Source organism: Sinocyclocheilus anshuiensis, unplaced genomic scaffold, assembly GCF_001515605.1.
Source record: "Sinocyclocheilus anshuiensis isolate Anshui unplaced genomic scaffold, SAMN03320099.WGS_v1.1 scaffold1238, whole genome shotgun sequence".
Taxonomy (NCBI): domain Eukaryota; kingdom Metazoa; phylum Chordata; class Actinopteri; order Cypriniformes; family Cyprinidae; genus Sinocyclocheilus; species Sinocyclocheilus anshuiensis.
In genome coordinates, this window is record NW_015557115.1 from 47,210 (window position 1) to 57,893 (window position 10,684).

The 10,684-nt window shown below is 38.5% G+C and overlaps 1 protein-coding gene across 1 annotated transcript in view; it reads right to left on the reverse strand.

Moving 5' to 3' along the window:
• Positions 1-8,289, reverse strand: part of traf3ip2a (TRAF3 interacting protein 2a) — a 42,706-nt gene extending 34,417 nt beyond the window's left edge. Inside the window, exons 1-2 of the mRNA XM_016472756.1 lie at positions 8,218-8,289; positions 7,823-7,892 (exon numbers count right to left, since the gene is read on the reverse strand). Of these exons, the coding sequence (XP_016328242.1) occupies positions 7,823-7,856 (34 nt within the window). The 5' untranslated portion in view covers positions 7,857-7,892; positions 8,218-8,289. The remainder of the gene's footprint in view (positions 1-7,822; positions 7,893-8,217) is intronic.
• Between the last annotated feature and the right edge of the window lie 2,395 nt (positions 8,290-10,684).

Here is a 10,684-nt window from a genome sequence, read left to right on the forward strand (position 1 = left end):
TGTTGATTTCTGGAACGCAATGGCCAATCAGAGGTGATTAAGTTAGAATCTACTCACCGCAGTGCTGAAATTGCATGCTCACGAATCTTCTCATTTTAACACACGAAGTGTAGACACTGTTAAAGATTCATTGTGCATATATTTAATGTGATATAACAGAGCTCTATGAGATCGCGATTAACTGAGATGTCAGCTTTTAGTGAAATCTACATAGATTACTTTTATGCAGGCTTTTAAGATAAGGGCAGATACGATATATTTCTGCGGGAGCGGGCGGGCGCGGGACAGAATCTTGCGGGAGCGGGACTCTACTTCAGTGTCACTTCAACACTCTGTAGTGGACACATCTAAGTGCTCTTTAAAACTGTGGGATTAAAGGGGTTAAATGTGTGAGATGAAGAAAAACACACTGTGAAATGTATTTTTAACAGAAATAAACTGTTAATTTAATTTACGGAAGCAAACTGTAAAAAAAAAACAACTGTAGATTACTGGCAACCACAGCTGCCGGTATTTCACCGTAAAATCAAGAAAACAGCAAAATACTGTAGAACCTAACAGTCAACTTCCTGTTGTGTTTTGTGGGTCACCATTGTGCTGGAGAGCAGAGCCGGTGTTTAAGTAAAGGACGGACAGAGAAACACTGATGTAATACTGCTTATTCTTTTATTTAAAGGCAGTAACTGTGTAATTATTGATACAATGTGATTCTCTTCAATAATTTCAATCATACATGAACACATGTGTGCTGTTGTTATCTGCAAGAGATTTGAGTTGAATTGATGCTTTTAATGACCTTGCATAAATCAGTAGGTTTTTCTTCATGGATTTAAGCAAAATAGTTTTTAAAACCAATATGCTAGCGTTACTTAAACATTATAAATATTAGTTTATAAACAAATGCCATTTGGCCAAATTAAGTGCAGTTGGTTTCTGCAAATAAAATGAGTTTACTCAAAGGTTTGCATATTAACATTGTATCAGTTAATGAAATACAGTTTTTCACTGTAAGTTTAAACCGTTCTGTAAAACCTAAAATGTTGCTACCGTATTTTTCACGGTAAAGTTCTGACAACCATAGCTGCCGGTATTTTACCGTAAATGTAACTGATTTTTTTTTTTTTTACAGTACATTTCAGTTATCAGTCATGTAATAGTGTAACATGTTTTTTTCTGCATGTGTATACAGTATGGCGAGACAGCACACCAGAAGCTGGCGTTTTACAGCATTTAATAATATTTAGAACAACAAAGAAATGTGCAAGCAGTGAGATGTGTGCTCCCACACCCAAAATGTTTAAGCGTGCACACAGCTCTTCCTGGCAGCTATACATATTAAATTTGGCATATTGATAGAGGACAGTCTCATCATTAACCACTGCAAATTTGGGGTCTCTAACTCAAACTCTCTAGCGCCACCACTTGTCCAAAGTTTCACTCATGTTTATGCTAATAACTTTTGAACAGTCTAGAAGAAAAATTCATTTTTCCTGTGAATCCTTGGCAGAGTCAAATGGACGCCAAAATTAAAAATAAAAATTGTAAGGTCTGTTTTTTTCGCGATTTTTAATAGTTCGAAAAACCTACTTTTTCAAACTCGTCCTAGACGGTTTGTCCGATTTTAACAAAAATTGGCTCAGATCATCTTCTGACGATCCTGGAAAAATGTTATGGAATTCAAGTTGATTAGTCAAACCGTTCTCGAATAACGTGCGAACGAATTCGATGAAGAGCACACAAAAATGGATGTGAGGCTATATCTCCACAACGGTTTGGCGTATTGAGACCAAACTTGGTGAGTGTTATAACAACCATGACCTGAGGGTACCTGCATAGTTTCGGCGCTGCGTCACCTAGTGGTGAGGCGATATGAAAAATTGCTATTTTTGCTAATAACCAAAAAAAAAAAAAATCACAAAAACTGGTCTCTTTAGATTCGGTGCAGCATGCCGTGTCGAACCATTCCCAATTTTCCCATGTCGGCCATTTTTAATTTTGTCATAAAATGCTATATGTTATGAACGCATTGGCGTAGTGTTACGAAACTTGGTATGGGTCATCAGCATGATGCCCTGAAGGAGCCTGAGAAGTTTCGAGCCAGCACCACCTAGTGGTAAAATCAAATATTCACATGCTTATAACTTTGGGTGTGGTCGACTTATTTTCACGGGAGTCCCATTTTTAGACTCCTGAATCCTTACCGAGTCCAGCGATACCAAACATGCCAGGTTTTGCCTTATGGTTTGTGCAACGTTGCATTTTAGCGCTTAAAAAACATTTGCCAATATCTTAGAAACCGTTACTCTGATCGACACGAAACCACTGTAGCAAATTCGGAAACATAGTGTGCTGGCTGAACACCTATGCCCAATTGCCAAAATTTTGATAGTAAGTGGCAAAAAAAATGCAAACAAAGTCGGCCATCAGTCATTTTTTCTCTTCTCATATATAAAAATGTATATAACTCCAAAACAAAATCAGATATTTTCACCAAATTTGACACACATATGTATGGGCACACTCTAAGGACACATAAAAAATTTGGTGGGATTGTGCCTCTTGCTGGCGCTATAGTTGAACAAAACATGAAATTGCCATTGACTACAATGGAGTATTATTATATAAAATGCTATATTTTACAAATGCATTGGTGTACCATTACGAAACTTTGTATGTACCATCGAGACCATGACCTGAAAGTACTCAAAATGTTTCGAGACAGTGCCACCTTGTGGTCAAAAGGTATAACGACATTTCTAATAAATGTTAATAGCTTTCTGTGAATTTTGCCTATTGTAATGAGACTAGTAATAATAGACTCCTTGGGTCATGCTGAGAACATTGATACCAACATTTCCGTAGTCAGCCAAACTTCCTGTCCGCCATTTTGATTTTCTTTAAAAACCTACTTTTTCGAACTCCTCCTAGACCGTTGGTCCGATTTTCACCAAAATCGAATCATATCATCTTCAGACCTTGCTGACAAAAAGTTATGGATTTGTGTTGATAGACAAAACCGTTTTTGCATACCACAGCCATGAATTTGAGGCATGATGCCAAAATGAGACTTAAGGCTGTATCTCTGCAATACTTTGGCATATTGACACCAAACTTTGTGTGCGCCATTGTAAACTCACACAGAACACACCACATCGATTTGATAACAGCGCCACCTATTGGTCAAACGTGATAGGCCAATAAATCATATTACTAGTGGCTGTATTTATGATTTTTCAGCCGTTTTGACTAAAATCATCTTAAAATGGCTTATATTACTAATTTTTGCAGTTGGCCTGATGCTTGCTTCTGTAGTGCTTGGCCCTGTAATTGCTGCTTGCAGCTATATTTATTATATTATTACTTTTATACTATTAAGCTGAGACTACTATTCTCAACCTGTCAGCTATGGCCAAACCATTTTATAAACTTCTGAAGTCAACAATGGCATGAACCTGGACCCATCTGCAGCAGGAGGCATTTCAATGCGATAAAGATGTTCTCTCCACTTTTCTAGTCCTAACGTTCTATGGTGTGACTCTACCTACTGCTGTTTCAGCCGATACAAGCAGTTACAGCCTTTAAAAGGCATGATTTTACAGCTTCACAATGGAGACTGGAAACCAGTAGTATATTGTTCTCCAAGTCTGTCTGAGGCGGAGTCAAGTTACGTCCAGATTGAGATAGAATGTCCTGCAAGTGCTTGGATGAGTGAAAAGTTTGAAAAGTGCTTGATCTTGAGAAATTTACATTAGTGACAGACCAAAAGCCTTTGGCACTAATGAACGAAGTACTTGGACCATGGGCCTTTCCAAATACCCACACTTGCGGCCTTGGCCACTTGAGAGCATGTGCACACAACAGGAAGTGCGCAAGACCCAGGACTTAAAGACGCCAAAGCTCTGTGCCTTAAAGGGGTCATATGATGCGATTTAAATTTTTCCTTTCTCTTTGGAGTGTTACAAGCTCTTGGTGCATAAAGAAGATCTGTAAAGTTGCAAAGACTAAAGTCTCAAATCCAAAGAGATATTCTTTATTAAAGTTAAGAGTCAACCACGCCTTCCTAAAATGCCTCGTTTAAACACGCCCCCACATGTCTACATCACGATGTGGGAAGTTTTGCATAACGCCGCCCAAATGTTCACGCAATGAAAGAAGGCATAACTTTGATTCTCGCTGTAGTATTGTTGCCGCCACCGCCATGTCGTGGAGACGCTGTGTGTTTCGTTGTGAAAGCGAAACTACTTTGTTTGGCCTTCCAAAAGAGGACGATATCCACTTCGTCATGCCTAGAGCTAATCTGTGCTGGTCGCTGAGGAAATAAATCAACTTCGCACTGTGGATCGCCGGATCGGCTTTCACCGTGGACGAAGCGGAGTCCAGCCAATAATGTTCTTTTTAGCAACGTCATATGACCCCTTTAAATGCACACTAAACCCACACTATAAAAGCTAAGTGTGTCCCATCATGCATCAAAAACTCACATGCTCTGAATCACGAGATGTTGAGGAAAATATTCCACTGCAAGTTAAATTAATTAGATATTACATATAATTTGGTAGTAAAACAAAGTGTTGTTGTATGTATGTATATATGTATATGTGCATTTTGTACATCATTTGCAACTGCTTTATATCACTTAATTAGAAGTGTGTCCCTGTTACAGGGACTACTAAACAAGAAGTTAAGAAGTATTGAAAATCTAGATAAAGCTCTGTAAACACTTGTATTTTTACAACAGTGTGTTCCATACAGTAATCAAAAGTTCAACACACACTTGTGGTCTTGAGCCAAACTTGAACACTTGAGGAAAGACGTCATGCAAGTAGACAAGTGGCCAAGTGCAAAGACCACAAGTGTGAGTATTTGGACAGGCCCAATCTTCTGTTGCATTTTTAAAGACTGCTCATGAGACTGGTCATGATGAGATTCAAACCAACTGTACAATATGCGCCAGGCAAAACTTTGGAAATGGATGACACCCTATCACAAAGCCCAGTCGAGGGTGAAGGCAAAGACATCGACACTCATTCAGATGTTAAGATATTGCACCTGTTGCGGATGGAATGCGGCAAGTCCATCAAAACTCAGAAGCCATCAGGGCATCTACAGCTGCTGATAGTGATTATATCCAGTCAGTATGGCCCAGCAGCAACTAGACAGTACTTCCCTTTCAGAAATGAACTGCTGTCTATTCACAATGGAATAATGACAAAAGGAATCATAATAATTCCAGATAACATGAGAGCAGCAATTCTGTATTGAATACACAATAGGCATCAAGGTTTGGCAAAGTGTAGGGAGTGGGCTAAGACATCTGTGTAAGATGTAAGGAGAAAGACACAATGGAGAAACAATGAAAAGTCGAGGGTTGATACGGATGATTGGAAGGCCTCTTGTCCACTAAGATTCGAAGACCATATTTAACTGTCATATAAACTTGTATACAGTACACAGCACAAATGACTACACCCCTCTGAATCTTCAATTCTTCAGTTTTGCTGGTATTTTGTCATCTTCCCACAAACTGTAGTGATCATTAAGAAATAGAAATATATCTTTATGTTCAGAGGGAGTGTACGCCCTCTTATGCTGTGCACTGTATATAGGCCTAAAGACTTATTATTCATTATATCAATCAGCGTACATAATCAACAAGATAGGCAACTACGGCTTTAAATGTGAATTAATTTAAATAAAGAAATAAATCCCAGTTAGCATTTTGACATTTTTGTACACAAGTATTATTTATAAATATTTTTATTCTATAAACATAATTTAAATCAAAAGTCATTTAAAACAGTGTATTAAATGGCTTTGATTTTTTTCTTTGGCTTTCGTTTCTTGCACAATGAACAATAAGGGATTATTCTACTTTTAATCAACTGTGTTTAATTCTTCTGTACTTTTCTCAAACGGTTTTATTGTTGCTCTAATTATTATTTGGCAGGCAGAGTGGTATTTTTAAAAATCAATTAAGGAGAGAATCTTAGGTCAGTGTACGTTTTGATCATTTCATCTCCTATTTGGAATATAATAACGAGAAATGGAAAAACGGCTCGTTTATTCGTTTTTCCGTTTAGTTTAACAAACGGAAAATGAGATTTTGGCTCGATTTCTCATTTTTCGTTTGGGGTTTAAAAATCGGTTTATGGCTTCAATATTTGGTTTAGGTAAACATTACCTACCCATATCAGGGTTACATTAGGGTTAGGGAATAGAATGTACAATTTGTACAGTATAAAAAATCATTATGTCTATAGAACTTTCCCATAAAAGATAAAAAAACCAACAACCCAATTGGAATGTACTCTATGCTTGATGTGTAGACTAAAATATCTGTTCATAATCTGTGATTGGGATTACAAAATTCCAATACGCATAGCACCGGGAGGTGTCTGGATCGAATAACTTTAACTGTGCAATGAACAACCCGCATTTTTAAACCAGCTAATTTTACAGTATTGTTCAGAATGCGTTATCGATGTTTTTCGCGCATAATGCCAACGACCGCACAAGGGGCCTCACTGAAAAAAAAGTTTAATTACCTGAATCATTACCCTACATTTTTTTAATTTGATGAATGAAAATTTTTTTTCTGAGTGTTTGTGAATATATTGGAGAGCAGAACACTATTTTAAAATTGTTCTTTAAGATGTATTTTGGCATTAATGTTTGCATTCAAGGTTTTCATAGATTGATAGATGATAGATGATAGACAGACAGACAGACAGACAGACAGACAGATTGATAGATTGATAGATAGACAGATAGATGATAGATGATAGATGATAGACCTCTTTTCTATCTCATTCTTTTCTTTTGAACTGAGCTGGCTACACAGGCTTACATTCATACATTTAAACTTTATTTATAATTTATTTCATGAATTTAACTTTATTAATTTTCACAATTATTTATTCATGTCACACACACCTACCTAGTGCCTTTTGACTTAAATAAAAGACGAGAGTGGGAAATGTTACGGACATATTATCATGGAACTGTTCAGTCTATTATTGATTTTTATTTCCACTTCACTTTTATCCAAAGAGACGGAACTATTTGCACTGTATTTATCAATGGGACAATATTCATACAATACTAATAGGCTACCTAGAAATAATCTGTCAGCATACTGTAACTCGCATTAAAGGGGTCACTTGCAAGTCGCAGCAGCACGAATTATGTGCCCAGCAAAATCTGATTAAAATATTATGCGTAATTAACAGTGAGTGGTGGTTTCAGACATTATAGTGCCGCACTCGTACTGACTTTTATTCTGCCTGAACGAATGAAAAGGCCGTACTGAAGGCGGATTCGACCAATCAGCTGAAAGGGGCGTTTCAGCGCCGCCCACACGTGCGAATGAAATATTGAAGCCATAAACCGATTTTTAAACCCCAAACGAAAAATGAGAAATCGAGCCAAAATCTCATTTTCCGTTTGTTAAACAAAACGGAAAAACGAATAAACGAGCCGTTTTTCCATTTCTCGTTATGATATTCCAAATAGGAGATGAAATTATCAAAACGTACAAGGACCATCTTACTATAGTATGTCTTATCTTATCATATCATTGTCTCCTCTGCATATACTATACTATCTTATAGTAGGCCTATACTATGTCTTATTTACGAAGTCTAACGATTAGCGAAGCTCCCGTTTGTGGTGGGTCGGCATAAATTCCAATGTAAATGCGAGAGCTGAATAAAAGCGAAATCAGTTGAGAAACACTACATGCAGGTCTTATTTCACCCCAAAACCAAAATTAATGTCTTTCAATAATAAAATTGATCCCATTTGAACCATTCTTTCCACAAACCTGGAACCTTTTCTTTACCCGGAAATGATTCCATCGCTTTTCCTGTATTCCCGAATTCAAATTGCGATATCTGATGGAAATAACACAAAAAACTCAACACCACGTTCAGGAAATTAGAGAGGAAACAACAAGGAGTTTTAAGAAGAAAAAGAAAAGGAAAAAGACGAAGAAGTCAAATATAACATAGCCGAGTTCATGAGGCCTCGTGTGAGGCAATAGTTGAAACCGTTCACCTTTCTTTACGAAACATTACCACTCATCGCAAGCACATATACAGCAGTCTAATCTAAAGTTCCATGAAACAACAACAATAATAACAATAAAACGTTTAAATAGATTACATTTTTTAAAGTTTAAACATAAGCATTATTTACAGGTTTTTGTCTGTTCCTTACCTGTTCTGAGCCTGTCTCTTCCTGTAAAGCTGTAAACAGCGGCACACCTGCTTTCGGTTTGTTCAGGAAACATTCTGTTCTATGCAAATTAGGGAAAGGCCACGTTCTCTTTATGCAAATATTACGGAGCTAAAAGTCTGAGCCATTCAATCAAGATATAGAACAACGGAGCTGTTATGTAATATTCAGCGCCTGTGACAAACTGTTCCAGTGGGTGGAGTAAACATGAAAATTAATTTTAACATATTTAATAAATAATAAAAATAGATGCTGACGCATTAGACGCTATGCACTCTACCGCCTAGTGTATGAATTTCAGAAATGAAACACTGACGTTTTATTATTATTATTATTATAATAGTTTAATTTTTTATAATTAATTATTATTATTATTATTATTAAAGCTGAAACAAAAAGTTTGTTGTTTTATATTTTCCCTAAAAAATAAATAAATAATAATAATACAAACTACATCACCCATTATTATACCAAAGGTTATGCATTTTTAGAAAAACTCAAGAGATCAAATTAATTGAATTTTAAGCCAATCATACATATCAGACAAAAAAAAAGCTATTTACTGAACAGTCAAAAAAACAAATGTACTATTGTTAGAATTTCTGATTTACAAAAAGTAGTTGTGTGAACAGTATTAAATCTCTTAGAATGGGTAAATATCATTAAAAAAATGAATTTTATTTCCTTAGCTTTGGGAGGTATAGTGAAGGAAATATACATGGCTTTTAATTTATTATTAGAGCCCTTGGTGAAAACCTGAGTTACTTTATTTCTGAAAACTTGATTCTGAAATCTACATTGGATCAACAAATTATGTATTGTAATTATGTATTATGTAAATTATGTATAGCTTCATTTACATTGGATATTGTGTTTCTAACCAACAAAACAAAAGCCTTTGGAATACAACTCAACGCTTGATCATACACCCAGGTAGCCAAAATGTTTGGCCCGATAATGGTCCAGATTCGGCAGGCCAGAAGAAATAACTCGGCCCGGCTGCACTTGCCAGACTCGGCGTGGACATGGGATGAATGACACCCCAGAATCGGCCCAAATACACTGGCCCAAGTCCACTGCCGAAACTGCCGGCATTGGGCCACAATCACACCGACAAGAATTGTAACACTTAACCAGTACTGGCTAAGAGAATTGCTACAAGAATTGTACCCCTCCCTCTCAGCTGGTCATGAGGCAGTGCTGGCTTTATATGCTGGCTTTCTCCTGGCTGCAGCCAATCAGTGGAGCTGAGGTGAATGGGCAGCAAATCAGCAACAGGTGAACCCAATCACCTGCATGAGAATGTAATAATCACTTTAATCTAGCTTGCGCTCACTGTTGTATACTGGAAGCAGTTCCGGCCAGATGACGTATGAGGTCAGTGCTGCGCATGCGCCAGTGAGACTCGTGAAAACCAACGTTTATTAACAGGAGCAAAGGAAGCAAAGTTTCCTTACTTTAGCAAAAGAAAACCAGTCTCCTCTTGGCTTATATCGAAATCCTCCGACATTCTTCTTTACAAATCCTCGTTTTGTACTATTTTTCTTACAAAAACGCATCAATTCGCTACAGAAGGCCTTTGTTCACCCCCCCGGAGACGTGTGCCATCTTTTGATGAACTTTTAAATCTCTCCATCTGATGCTCTGATTGAAATACAATGAGCAGGAGGTTGGAGCATGCTACCAGACTTGACAAACCCTGCCGGGAAAGGCTTTGCGGCTGCTGATGTGCGATTTGCTGCTACCCTACAGCTCTCCAGGACCTCCGCCAGCTTGGCCAGGACTTGATCATGGCGCCACCTGAAGCGTCCCTGGGTCAACGCCACTTTGCACCCTGATAAGATATCCTGGATGCTTGCCTTGATGTTGCCACACAGGGGGCAGCCTACCTCGTCTCCAAACCACTGGGTGAGGTTCCGGGGGCATGGGAGGGTGTCATAGGTCACCCTTAACAGAAAGCTGAGCCTGGATTGTGGCGTCCTCCAGATATCTGCCCAGGTGATGCGCCTGTTCACAGTCACATCCCATCGCGTCCAGGCTCCTTGACTGCCCTGGGATATTGCCTTTACGTGGAAGCGCTCCTGCTCCAGCCTGGTAATTTCATCCACCACCATGGTCTTCTGCTGCCTCTTGGTGGCTTTAGACCAGAGGTGCTGTGGCGCTCCCCAGCCTAGGCCAGCCCGACCGGTCTGGACTAACCCCATCACCTCTTGGTGTTGCAGACTAGAGATAGCATGCTCTACTTCAGCTTGCGCTTTCCATTTGCGGCCTGTGCGGGTGGGGACTTTCGCACTCCTTATAAGTGGGTCCGCTGAGTCCTTTAGCTCCAATACAAGGCGTGCCTTCTCTTGCTTGTACCCTAGGCTGATGGATTTGATGGGGAGCTCCAGCATATTCTGGCCGAAGAGACCTGCATCCGAAAAGCAGCGGGGCAAGCCCAACCACTTTC